The sequence below is a fragment of the Pleurodeles waltl genome, chromosome 9 (genome assembly GCF_031143425.1).
Source record: "Pleurodeles waltl isolate 20211129_DDA chromosome 9, aPleWal1.hap1.20221129, whole genome shotgun sequence".
Taxonomy (NCBI): Eukaryota; Metazoa; Chordata; class Amphibia; order Caudata; family Salamandridae; genus Pleurodeles; species Pleurodeles waltl.
In genome coordinates this window covers 664,366,426-664,381,031 of record NC_090448.1, presented here as the reverse complement: position 1 = coordinate 664,381,031, position 14,606 = coordinate 664,366,426, and the positions used below count along the sequence as shown (strand labels likewise).

General features: G+C 41.1%; 1 protein-coding gene across 2 annotated transcripts in view; it reads right to left on the bottom strand.

Annotated features, from left to right (window-relative positions):
- Positions 1-14,606, bottom strand: part of LOC138259840 (WD repeat-containing protein 20-like) — a 159,518-nt gene that overhangs the window by 93,824 nt on the left and 51,088 nt on the right. For both annotated transcript variants that reach the window (XM_069207738.1, XM_069207739.1), the window contains exon 2: positions 6,463-6,645. In XM_069207738.1, the coding sequence (XP_069063839.1) occupies positions 6,463-6,645 (183 nt within the window). The remainder of the gene's footprint in view (positions 1-6,462; positions 6,646-14,606) is intronic.

The following is a 14,606-nucleotide window of genomic DNA, read 5'->3' as shown; positions in this document are numbered from 1 at the left end:
GTTCAAGAGAAGAAACCACTGACACCGCCAACGACGCTGCTGGCCTGCACCGCGACCTGCCGATGCCACACGGAGTCGCAATGCCCGCGACCCTGGACTCCCCGACGCCGTCATCGGACGACTTGACCGAGCCGCTGCTCGCACCGCGACCTGTGGGCCCTGCACTCCGACATCACCTGCTCACACTAGAGCCTGGGGATCCCAAACGACGCCGCTCCTGCTGACACCAGCGCCGCTACCTGAACCGTGGCCTGTGGACACCGCTCGTGAGGTACACAAAGCACAGCCCCGTCCCGCAGCCCCGGTCCACAGACGGCAGCACCATAGACTCCTGTATTGTCACCAGGCATCCTGCCTGCACCGTGGTCACCGCTCGTTAGGGTCACAATGCGCCGTCCCATCCGCACCACTGGCTTGGGCCTACCGACGACAGCGCTTCAGCAACGACCCCACCGCTGCCTGCACCGTGACCTGTGGACACCCACGTCGCACTGCCCCACGTCGCACTGCCCCACTTCACACCGCAGCCCTGGTCTCACAGACGCCGCTGGACGGAGTCACCGAGCCGCTGCCTGCACCGTGACCTGTGGGCACCGTGCATCGCATCGTCCCGCTTCGCACCGCAGCCCCGACGCCATCCACGCTGGCACACCTGACTTCATCAGCCTGGAGTTCGATTCGCAACATGTGTCACCTCAAGGGCCCAACGACTCCTGCACTGACTCCTGAACAGACACCGCAACATCAGCGACGCTGCTCTCCGGAGCTCACCACAAGGATCACAACGCCCAGCAAATCTAAGGTACTGTTTGTGGGTCTTCCCAACACCGTAGATGGCTCGCAACGCCGTGGCTGGCCTGAACTGTTGGTTTTGTTGATCAAGACGCTGTCATAGCCCCAGGTGGAGCTATCTACTTCAAGAAACTGTATTTTTCAGTAACTCTTGCAGGATTCATATTTTTGTTACTTTATGTTGGATTTTTATCGTATTTGGTCTGTTTTTTTGTAGATAAATATTGGTTATTTTTCTAAAACCTAAAACTGGTGTGGTGTCCGTTTGTAGTGTTTTCATTTATTACTGTGTGTTATGGGAAAATTCTTCACACATTGCTTCTGCGATAAGCCTGACTGCTCGTACCAAGCTACCAAGGGGGTTTTCTGAGCGGGTGGGTGTCTCCCTTATCCTGACTAGAGTGAGGGTCCCTACTTGGGCAGGGTGCAATCCGACTGCCCCCTAGAGACCCCATTTCTAATACCATTCCTGTAGCATCTTTAAAAAAAAAAAAAAAACTATACAAACAAACTTAATTCTAGAAAATCATAGTCCATAAACAATCGCCTTATACAACACTCTTCCTCTTGTAAATGTTGCTCCTGAAAAGGCAAGTACAAAGTATGAATAGTTGGAGTATGAAGTGTGTTTTTTAGAGCCACTTAATATTTCCTTAGTCTAAATGACACTTTTATAAATTAGAAGCTAAACACAAACATTAAATTAACAGGAAAGCATAATTTTTAAAGAAGAAAAGTAATTTGTAACAACTGTATTGGTTTGTATAGATTGTGTTTATTTTCATTAACAGCATATTTTAATGCATAATAGAGCAGAAAATGACTGTTTTTGAAGAGAAAAGGTGTTTCAAGGTCAGAGAGTGTATTTGAGTTTTATAAAGGTTTTGAGTGTTTTATTAGTGTACATTTTTTTAATACATTTATTGATATAGATTAGTACTAGAGTGTTAGATCTTACAGTTTTTTTTCTAGTTAAGTTATAGATATGGATTCAGAACAGGGAAGTAGTTTAGAAATTCCTGGGTCTAAGATAAGTGAGGAACTTATTAGAGAAGTAACACAACATGGAATGAAGGTACAGGTTAAGGAGACTTAATACGTTAAAAAATAAAAAAAATTAAGGACATGGAGTCAGGGGATTAATTTTATGCCTTATTAAAGGAGGGGGATAAAGGAGGAAAGAAGTTAAGAAAGAGTAAACACTTCGAGGACATACGGCCTGATTGAGATCTTGGCTGACGAGATACTGTCACAAACGTGACGGATATCCCATCTGCCATATTATGATATGCATAGGATATGAAGGGATCGTAACACGGCGGACGGGGTATCCGTCACGTTTGTGTAGGAGTACTCCCCTCTGCCCAGTTCTAAATCAGGCCCATAACGTCAAAAAATGAAAGGGTGAATTGAACTCAATCAACAAGAAGGTGTCCAAAGCGGCGCACAAAGAAAAGGTATCCCAAGCGGCACACAAGAGGATTACTGGTTTGAAACATAATTGGGTTCCTTGTCGGCTGATAAGGAACAGGAGTATGTTTTTGATATTCAGCAGGATGATGAATTCAGTGCTGAAATTGAAAATAGTTAGGGCGCGAGCTCATCCTTTAGGTGAGGAGATGTTTTTACCATACAATAAAAAGCACTTGAAGAGTGGTGACTGGTGCCAGTGGAGCACATGAGCAAATTTATAAAAGGAATGGTAAAGAAACCATTATGTTCTATGTTTTTTTATTTAGCGCATGGCTCCCCCGGACGAGCTTGCCAGTGCGAACTGTCATGCTTGAGTCGTGAGCTATTAGATGTTTTGAGTTGCTTTCTGAAACATAGAAAATTGCTTTTTGTCCAGAGGCTGGTTGCTAGGGTGTTCCAGGGTTAGTGGACAAGATAAGCAAACAGTCTCCTCCCCTGGCTCTCTTGATTCTGGGGGCAGTGAAGTGAGTAAGTGGTTAGACCTCAGTTCTCTGTTGGCATTGTAGGGGTTGATGAGGTGATTGAGAATATCCGGGCCGACCTTATGTTTTGCGCAATGCAAAGTGCTTTTAATTGTATTCTTTTGATTATTGGCAGCCAGTGAAGTGTAATAAGAGCCGAGGGACCTGACCGAGTTTTGGGTATATCTAATAGTACTCGAGCCGTGGCATTCTGAACGACTTGCAGTTTCTGGACGACAGAAAGTAGGCTGCGTAAGTAGAAAGACTCGCCATAGTGGAGGCGACCTCAAACCACTGTTCTGTGCGCTTCAATAAGAAGGCATTTGAGGGTCTGCCTCAGAGCTCTGAGGAGGCTGAAACAAGAAGCTGCAATGGTCTTTCCCTGAAAGGTCATGGTCAGCGGTTTGTCCAGTTTGACACTCACACTTTTCACTTTTATAGTTTGGAGACTGGGCGATCACCCACAACCAGGGGCCAGTTGAGTTGATCCCATCATGAAGGGTTATTTCCATTAGATAAGGAAATGAGAAAGGTACTGAGAGCGGAGTGCTCAAACCTGTAATTGACGGGAGTCTGTTGCACCCAGAATGTGGACCCTGAAATTATTAGTTTTTTTATTTAGATTACATATAAACCCACAAACAGGTCTGGCAAGATCAATAAAACAGTGCCAGGATAAGGTACTAGATGTTCTAGGTCCTTTAGCTAGGATTTTTGACATGGCAGAGGAGGCTCATGTCAGTGGATCTTGAGTTAGTCCGGGGATGGAGTGAGAGTGATTATTTTATTGGGAAATGTAAATGCTGGTTTAATGGCAGAAAGGAGAAAAAGTCGGAAACTAGGTGGGTATGGCTGAGAAGGAGCCAAGCGAAAATGCGAAGGGTTTATTATTTGGAGGAAGCTTGGCTAAACGTTTAGGAAAACAGGCTTCCACTTTTAGGAGGTGTTTTTGAAAGGGCCAAGAGAAAGGGACTTTCAACTGGCCGCGGGGTACATAGGTCCGATTATAATAACCAGTACACAGGAAGAGGTTATCAAGCCTCTTCAAACTTCTAACCGGGTAGAGGAAGAGCTGGAAGGTCAGGAAGAGGAAGATTTACATGTGGATGAGGTCATAATTATTCAGGATCACAAGGTGAGTATGGATACTATTTTTTGTTTTTTCCACGCAAGGAAGAGTAGGGTGTTGATTAAAACACTGTGTGGAAACATGGCACAAGCCAACCCAAGATCCATGGGTGTTAAACACTGTACAGGGTTTCGAAATAGAGTGTGTAGAGCAACCACAATAGGTAAAGGAACAAAGAGAAATAATAACTAATAGAGCAACAAAAATATGTAGTGGATTCCGACATAAATAGGGGCAATAATTAATAAAGAGGAAAGCGACAGGAGTTTTGTAAGCTCTCTTTTTAGTAGAGAAAAAAGACAAAGGAGGAAGATCAGTAATAAATCTTAAAGAGTTCAACAGATATTTGGTATACAGACATTTAAAAAAAAGAGAGTATCCATAGTTTGACAGACATGTTGAAAAATGATTGGTTAATGAAGTTGGACCTGAAGGATGCATATAACACAATTCCTACGGAGAAGGGAAGTCAGACGTTTTTACAGTTCAAACGGGGGAAACCGTTATATCAGTTTCAACTCCTACCTTTTGGTTTGTCTTCCGCTCCATGGTGCTTCACGAAAGTGACGAGTAGTGATGGTATATATGAGAGATGGCTGGATGTATGGTTGATAGTGTACTTTGTCTTCATATTCATAATGTCCCAAGATTTGGAAGAGTTGAGGAAAGAATTGATATTAGTGAAAAACTTGTTGGGAGGATGTGCTTTTTTCTTTTTTTGGTTTTTGATAAAGTGAAGTTGATATCACCTTCACAAAAGATGGAATTTTTAGGGTTCTAGATAGATACTGTTGCAATTATGATACAACTACAATAGAGAAAAGTGAAAATGATAAGGAAACAGATATTGGGCGTTTTGAGAAAGGACATGCTGTCATTAAGGAATTTCCCTCGGATGGTATTGTTATCTTCTACCCAGGCAATTTACCCAGGTCCTCTGCACTTACGTACATTACAGAAGATAAAAGAGATGCTTTGAGGGAATGACTGTGGTATGGATAGAGTAACACTGAATTAGGAAGCCAATGTGAAACTAAATTGGGAGTTAAACAATATGGAAGCATGGAAAGTTTCTGGTAATTTTTTATTCTGTTCTGGATTTTGTTGTTGAAACAGATGCCAGCTTGAGAGGCTGAGGGGCACAGTTGAGAGAGCAAGAGACAGGTGGAATATATACAAGAAAGGAGAGGAAGAAACACAAATGGGAGTTAGCAGCAGGATTATGCGCTTTGAAAAGCTTCAGGGAGAGTGAGAGGTTAAACATTCTTGACAAAGATAGACGATGTGTCAACGGTAGCCTCTATCAATCGACTAGGATGGAGCAGATCCAGTTGTTTGACAGAGTTAGCAAAGGACTTCTGGCATTTTTGTCTGGAACACAAGATAAAGGTGAAGGCAGGGCAATTTACAGGGAAACTGAATATGATATATTGAAATTCAAAGAACATACAGGATTACAGCAATTGGAAGCTAGACCAGTGGTATTTCAGGAAAATAGAGGAAAATTGGGTCCACTGGAGGTGGATCTTTTTGCAAGCAGACTGACGTTTCAGTTAAATAAATATTTCAGCTGGATACCAGATCTGGGGGCATTTGCAGTGGACACATTTCAGCAGCTTTGGAAGGGGATGAGAACATGCCTTTCCTCAATTTGCAATAATTCAGAGAGTTCTTTTGAAAGTGAGGACAGAGAAAGCCTAGTTCGTGTTAATAACACCGTTTTGGGTGTCTCAAGAGTGACTCCGATCAATGATGGAATTGGCATGGCCAATACCTTTTTTGATTCCACCAACAAAAAGGTTTGCTGAGGAATGAAGAAGGAGAAGAACAGCCTTTAGTTTGGGACAAGGTGTTGAACCTTCTTGTATAGAAAGTGTCAGGAGATCTGAATGTTTTAAGGGACTTTTGAGCAGGGTTGGTGAATTGATCGAGTCATGGGCACCAGAACAAGATGATGATGTAAGGAATTTGGAGAACTGGGCTTGCTGGTGCCTAGAGGAGTTTGGATCCCATGCAGGCTCCCATCATAGAGGTGGTTAAATTTCTGGTAGAGCAATTTGAAAAAGGTTTTTACAAGGGAAATGGAGGGTGGGATAATGTTAGCCTCCTTGTCTTTAATGAAATCTTGATTCTCTATTCATAACATTTGGAGAATTGCCATTGCCATGCAAGAGAACAGCACAGTTTTTAGACCCAATTTATTCACTAATGGCAGAACTGTTCTATTACCCAACCCAAAGTCACAAAACAATTCTGTAAATTATTAAATGCGCGGTCATTTTTCCAGAAGAGGTGCAGACACCAGAGAATCTGAATAGCAGCAGTACGTTGTATTTCAGAGGTGGCAGGTACAATGTTCTAGTTTACACATCAGCTAGATCAGTGGTAATAAGCATGACTTTTTGTGCAGACAGGTTGGTGAACAAAATAGGTGAAAATAGAGCAAAATCAGTACTCTACTGGCTTATAAACAGTAATGATGCAAGTAATTACAAGTTTTAGGGGAGAGGATATGCTAGGGGTAGCAGACATTGGTGCATAGCCTTGTACGAAGTTCTCGAAAAGGAGCAAATTCATCCTGCTGCATGCGTGAACATACAAACTCACCTCTTCATTAAAGAGCTTGCTCGTTTCCTTTTTGACCAGATCCAGATACTGCACCTGTCCAGCAGAGAAGCCCACCAACAATGAGATGCTCTCCGTTGAAGCATTGAACTGGTTAAAATCGTGACAGGTAGGCTGTGTGCCTTTGTAGATGCGCTTATCAATGGGCTTATTGAGGTCAATGGCCTGTAAGAAAAAGTACAGAATTATTGAAAAGAACAGCAAGTGAGAACAGATTAGATCGATGAACAATGCAAAATAAAAAACTTACATGTGGTATAATATATTATTATAAGGAAATAAAATGATCATAGTCACGCAGAAAGAGAAGATTGTGCTCAATTTAAGAAATACTACCTTGTCAGACACGAACTCACTATTATAACAAAAACAAGCATTAACAAACCAGTAGCTTTGGCTCCGCCCAATGTTGGGAGACAGGAGTACATATTTAGATTGGAACTACTGGCACTGCCAATGCTTCTTTTTAATAGCAGCAGCTGGATTGTGCCTCTTACCATTAGCATAGAACAACGGTCCTTTCGCAATCCGGGTGGCCTTTCGAAGGGTATTGGAATTAGCATCCATCAGTAGTGCATGGCGAGTACAGATTTGCTAAATAATCTTATTTAGTAATGAATTAGGTTACATAGGATGAAAGTAAAAAGAGATTGAGCTTGCTAGAAGATATTTTGCTATGCACATAGATTAGTATGCCAAAGGACTTCAACTTTTGTCATGGAGCAGGTTAGCAGCAATCCATAAGCCTGCCTAAGCATGTTTTTTCTAGACAGCATCACCAGCAAGGTAAATAGCTGTGATGACTTGTTATGTGCATGAAGGTGTGGTATGTTTAAGTAAACTTTAGCTTAAGGATTCTAAAATGTATGCTGGTGTGGTGCGAGTGAGTGATGCAGAGTTGGCAGAGCTTTAGTAGCTATCTGTCTCAAACGTCGTATGGTGCACATGACAGCATCTGAGGATCCGTCTAGTGTGTTTTGTTTGAGAAGAGGCGGTCCATGGCGAACTGGAATGGTGTTGTATATCAAGAAAGATTGACTAGAAAAGGTCAGTGGGTGTCGAATAGCAGATAATTGTGGCAGTTCAAAGGTGGGTTGCATAAGCCACTTGCCGCTTCAAATACCTGGTGAAACGATCACATACCCAAAAACATCCTCACTCTCTGCTACAATGGTCTGTGCCAGTCACTGCTATCTTACATATGGCCTTAACCAGATGGAGCTGTGCGCTCACTCAAGTCAACACTTAATTTAGTAAGTCAAGTAATTGTTCAAGATTTCATAGATCAAATATCCGTGCTTTTTTGTACAGATCATTGTATACAACTCGTCCCTAGTGCCTAATAGTTTACAGAATGTCAATTATGGGTTAAGTACTTTATAGTTTAAATTGAATTGATCATTTGATTAAGTAGACTCAAAACTATTTTTCTATGCTGCAATATATAGATACATTTCACAGTCTCTTCGGAGCTAAACTCTAAACCTCTTAATGTAACTTCCTATTGCCCCATTCATTTTGACACACTATTCTTTAGAATTATATATTACATATCCAAATTATAGTCAAGTAAGCTTTTATATTTTAATTTGCGTCGCTCAATTAATTTATCAATCTTTTTCTAGGTCATCCGATATCTGGTCATTCTTCTGTTTGATTTGTAAATGCAGCTCATCTGTTCGTCTTTCAATTTTCAACGGAAAAGAATCTATCACATTAGCTAGCACAGCATTTCATTTTTCACTATACGCTTTCGGTTACTACATACTATGTTACATAGGTACTCCTAATTCCCTGGCACTCTCTGCCAACTGAATGCTACTAGCTGTACCCCGGCAATATGCCATTGTGTAAGCAAACAACTTCTCCAGTACGAAATTCTAGTGGTTTTAGGGACTGCTCAGGCCTTGCTTTTTAAAATAAATTATAATTCTCTATTAGCATCTTCCTCAAAACAAGTGTTAATGCTCTTTTCTTCTGCAAGGTTTTTAATTTTCTTGAGGGTCATTTTGTGGGTTCCTCGTCGAGTTGATTGTGCGGGACAAATGTATCACTTCAAAGTCCATACAGCTCCTACAGCTGGTAGCAGATGTGGAAACCCTTCATTTCCTTCCTGTGGTATTTTTCTGTACAAAAGAGTGGTGTCCTAGCATACATCACATCTAAATAATCCAAGTTCGATAGGAACGGCTTTATCAACTACAGAATACGGGAGGGGGGGTGGGGGGGGATATGTGTTCAGCTACAATATATATGTGCAGCGCAGGTACAAACTTAAAGAATGAGAGCGTCGAGATGAATCTATTTTGCCTTCAACTACCAAAAATCCAGCCTGCATTTTGGAAGCATGAAGGCGCTTCTTCATGAACACCCAAACCCACCCCCCTCTCGCCCCACAGGCTGGTACAGGGAGAAACTGCATTTATTTGTATTTTAGCACAAGCATGTGTAGATTTGCTCATGCTAAAATCTATTGAGTGTTTACAAGTTCACTTTCTCTCCAACCACTTTTTTCCCCGAACCTTGAAAAAAAAAAAAAAAAAAAAAACTTTTACTTCTGCCCTTGCCAGGAGTAAATTTTCAACCTTTCTCAGTGAGGGGAAACATTAGAGAAGAGCTTGTGAAACTCCTTAAAACATGTATGTTAGCAGGTTTGGACACACTCAAAGACATTCCAGCCCTGTAACTACTGCTTCCTCCAGTCCCAGTATGTAGACCTGAGAAAAGGTGGCAAAGTGAGGAAATTGCTAAAGTAAGGCTTGAAATTGCTAGTATTTAAGCCCTTCTAAAGTATTGGCCCTGGTGTAATCAGAGAGGCTATTATCAGAGCTCTTACATAATGTGATTGCTGCCATAATTTGTCGCCGCACTACATGGCAGCAAAGGGACAAGTAAATTTTTTTTTTTTTTTTTTTTTTTTTTTTAAAAGGACAAGTAGATTTAAGAAGCAACCTGTTGCATGGACAAGCAGATATTTTATTACATTCCACACCCCTCAAAAACAGAAGTCTGCAAACTGAGAAAAGAAGACTTGGCAAAATGAAAGAAAGTTAACTATAGGATATTTGTCGACCTTGAAAATGCCAATTCAACTCCATGGCTTGCCAATAATACTGGCATGCAGCAAAAAAAAAAAAAAAAAAAAAAAATTCACTTTTCCTGAACCCCGGGTTCAGTACAATTCTACTGTCATTAGCTGCTTCATACACGGGTCCACACTCGCGAGTCTGCTGCCTTCTATTTGCAGGGCACTAGAAGTTAAAAAGAACAATATAGTGCCTGAGTCATGTTGGGAGCAGCAGATGGGCACTGATTATGCTGAATCAATCACTGGGTGGTCCCGGCTCCACAGAAAGGAACAGAAATTATCCTTGCCCTGTAGCGAACAATTACAGTGCTGTAAAAAATAAAATTTTAAAAAAAGGCCGCAATGCAATGAGCGTGCTCCAAGCCCTTTTTGCTAACAATAGTGCCTTGCAAGTTAGACACACGCACTAGCGCTATCGCAGGCTCGAGCCTAAAAATGTGGGAGTGTACCACTGGTAATGGGGACGAGGCTACACAAGAATCAGCAACCCCTTCTGTAGCATGCAAGAACAGGCGTTTTGTATAATACTTCATATCAAGATTCCAATGTTTCTAAGGACCGTAGAAAACAAGTGTTACGACTGTCCAACTTAATGGCATTCAATTTACCTACCTGAGAAGGATGGCAGGACAAGTCATCCTTGCAAGGATTCAAAGTCTTAACATGCAGATCACAACATACCTCAGCAGCACACATTAAGTCAAACCCTGCCAGCTCACTAGATAAGACACTGCACATCTGCATTTTCAAATAGTTTCAAAGCATAAACTAAGAAGTGAGCTGTAACTATCTGCAGCTAACCAACAGAGAAAGTATCAATATTCATTGTTTTGCTCTGGAATTCAACACTAAAAGTGTGCCTGTGCTACTACTTGAGATGCACAGAATTGTGCAGTTGTCATATGAATGACGCTTGCTCATGCATGATAAAGTTTGAATCCATAAACCTCTGCCCTTCTTGGATGTTTCAAAGAGGCTACATTGGGCAAATCTACTTATGTAATCTATAGATCGTTACTTTGATTGCAAATTTGAAAATTCTAAACATCGTTATACCTTTGAAGGTTTTGAAGGGGGGTAACTTGGCCCTAGGCAGCCAGTTTTTTACAGACAATAATCATGATAAATACTGTCCTGTATTGAGGTTTGTTAAGCACCTCCTTAACCCAACTAGGCTTAAAGAGCCATATTGCATTTCACAACAGAGGTCCCTATGCCTGCAGGTTAAAAAGAAAAAAAAAGAAAAAAAGAAAAATTAAAAGTTTCTAGCATTTTGGGGGCCAAAAGAGAATCCAAAACTGCTTTCTAGTTACGACACAAAAAGGTGGTATAACTCAACAAGACATGTCAATGGACAATGTTATCCTAAGGAAGGTTTGGTAACTCACCTATGCCCAGAAACATTCAGCCACATGCCTCTTACCATGTCTTTGTTTACAAGCCACAATCAATATAAAGATGTAAAATGTTACAAAATAACTAACATTAATCCTTTGCTCAACTTACTCAGTGCACCTCGATGCAAAGGGCAGTGCTCAGTGGAGGTTGACCAAACAAACAAAAAAAACAACAAAAAAAAAAGGAAGTACAGACGGATTTTCAAAACCCACCAAATTAATTAACTGTTTAGCAGAGAAGGGAAATGAGGACTGGGGTGGTAGATGCTGCTAGACACAGTCAATTTTAAATGGCAGACTAGTACTGCTCAAACTGCACCCATAATTCTACATCACAGGTCACCTACTGGTAACCTAGGCCACCAAATGCAGTGGCCTTAGTGAAATGACACTCAGGTCACAATTAAAATATCTCTGCCCATGCAAAGGCTCAAACGGTTTCAGAATCACAAGGACATCCAGACATTGTCCTAAAACCTAGAGAGAGAAGGGGAAGCCATTAGATCACTCCTGGGATAGAAGAGAGTTTCCATGGCGTTGGTGATGGTAAACGGAAAGCATGTCCGATGAAGGGTCACCACACCTACAGTCCTGAAAACTCTCTTGCAGGTAACCAACCATTTTGTGAAGCTTGGTCAGCTAGACTGCAAGAGTCTCATTGCTCCTGGGCAGATCTCTTTACTGAGACAACATTCTCAGAACCATGAAGCTGCTAGGCATTTGTTTAGTGTCCTCCTGGCCAAGTAATCGCTCATCTACACCAATCAGTACATGCTTTTCTTCTTCCTGTAGAGCAGCTCATAACTTCTCAGCTCCCCTCCAGCATTCTAGCACTGTTCCCAGCCTCCTGTACACAGCATCTTCCAGAGTCACTTTCCTTCTTAGATAACCCTCAAATCAGATGCAGCAGAGCCCCTACAGAAGTCCAGGCAAATTCAGGCAACTGCTTAACAAGGGTTAGTGACTTCCTAAAAACAGAGGGCACTGAGAAGTCAGGACCAATCAGGTGGATTTGCCAACTTATAATGATGATTTTATTTCAATGAAAATGACCATAAAACTACATCATGGAATAAAATACAATAAAAGGCATATACTAAAACACTAATTATCACAAATAATACCACAAGCAACATCCCACATTAACAAACCATCCTCCCAAATCTACTGGTATACCCATTAGCAGCAAAAACCTCCAAGACGACTTAACAAGCATTTGCAATACAATGCAATAGGTCTCGCATTTGCAAAAGTTAGAGCTATTGGTCTTGTAAATGTCTAATTGGACTTTTCTTGCCACATAATTCCAGCTGCCCTGCATATAACTAAAACACTTCTATTTACTTTCTTCCTGTATCTGCAGCAAAAAAATGAAAATGTTGCCATTTAGCATCCTAATTTAGGTCTGCCATACTAATTACAATAGAATGATCGATTCACTTGAAACGTACTGAGTATTTTTTCTGAGCGGTAATGCAAGGGAGTTACCAGCTGGGCTGTGAAGTGTGTGCTTTTAAAAGACAGTTAAAAAAAATAAAAATAAAAAAATAAAAACTGTATGATTTACAATCCAGGTATGACTAAATTATATATTTTGGAAGCTGTTTTTCAATCTTAAACCTTTTCGCACATTTTGTAGCAGCCTATCATATTGTGTGTAATACAAGTCTAAAAAAATGACACTCTCAGACTGTAACCTTGTGGCACTAAACATACACAAGTCACTATTCTCCACTGCACCATCCAAGATCAAATACTGTAGCTATCTGGTTACACACAGACCTCTGCAGTGCATTAAATAATAGATGTTTCCTAATGTAGCAGTGCATTTTCCACTGATTAACTTAAGTGGCATTCATTTTTCTTTAAACTGTGCCTTATTTTATATGAAGTTACGCGAAGGTGATGGATCAAAACAATTTACAGAATATCTAGTCTTTTTAGCCACGTCTTTAGACCATGCCTCTACACTCACTCATCCTGCCCACTTTGTATACATGCCAATAGACCACATTCAGGTAGTATCTGATTTTTTAAGACAAAATGGCTTTATACTGGCTCTCTTTTTTTTTTTTTTTTTTTTTAAATCTCCCACTTACCTCCTTTAAAAGGTTGGCATGTATGCCTTTGCACATGGCTTCACAGTTCCCATAATTTTCTGAATGCACTTCGACCACCTATTAGATAATGATGGAAGGCAAGACAAATATAATTAAATGCTACAGGTGATTGCATTTCATTATATTGCCTTCCCTTTTTATCCAAGCGACATTTAACCATATGAATAGTTGCAAAAATCTGTAAGCAACAGAAGCGCTAATTTTTACGTTTTTTTTTCTAAATTAGTTGTTTGTTTCTTCTAAGGAAAGCAAACACAATACATCACGGCTTAGCTTGAAATGTGATGGGATTAGTTATGCATTGTAACTTTTATTCAAATTTAATCTTGCTCTGAATATAAAAAAAAAAAAACGTTTTTTTTTTTAATTCATAGTTAATAGTTCACAGCTTTCTCCACTGTTATGGAGGCTGTACAATGCAAACTAAATTGTGCTTCTTGCTCCTTTGTGAATGGTCACTGTTTTCTAGTCTATCCACGGTACTCTGAAATAATTACAGAGCATGATCAATTGATTTCTCTTAAAGTTTAAACACTGTGAGATTTTGTTTCCAAAGCTAAACATACACATACAGACTGTGTAACGGTGCTGTGAAATAATTTTGGAGCACGAAATTATGTTTTCTCCTAAAGTTTTTGAAGTTGTGAGTCTCTGTTGCCAAAGCGGAACGTACAGCCTTTAGAAATATAAAAGATGCTGTGTTCGCTCCCTGGCACAAACCAAGATTTGTTTCATACACAGACATGCTCATCCCATCTCTCTGCGCCAATCAGACAAGAGGAGAGCTGATGGCCAGGGTCTGAATAACAATGTACGAGAAATGTGGGACAAGAAATTAAAGCATGATCTGGGACAACGCCAAACATGACTAGTTGCAGTGGAAACAAGTGTGTCGCATTGGAAGTTGTTTTAATTACCAAACAGAGGCACAGAGAAGACTGCAGCAATGACAGGAGGAAGGGGGTGCCAGTGAAACTGGATAACTCATCCCTGTTGCATAATTTGGCCCGCTGCTTGACATGAGCCAAGTGAATTTCTGCATCCCTTCTGTCTGGTTCCTACCCCTGGATGAGGAAAGAAGCGATTCTTCAGACAGTGAACAATTAGCCCAGTAAACCACAAGCGAGGGCTATCACTTTGATGTATCACTTCTGTAACAGCTTTAAATTACACTGTGCAGATGTAGCATTCCCAGGCCTCTCCTGAGGCAGACCGTGGCCCGCCTGTATTGTGTGTGGCACTGATGGAGAGGTCTCTGAAAGGTAAGAAAAGGAAAGAACAAGCAACGCTGCAGAAAGGACTGTAACAGCCCTTATTACACCAAGCAGATGTGGCGTTCCTGGGCCTTTCCCGGCGCAGACTGCCTGTGTGAATGGTGGCAGTGATGGAGGGGCCTCTGAAAGTTAAGAGGAGGAAAGAACAAGCAGAACAGCAGCAGTGATGGGAGGGAGGTGGCTGCGAGTAAGGAGGCAACAGAGCCAAACATGAGCAAGAAACGAAAAAAAAGGTTTTCCCCCCCCA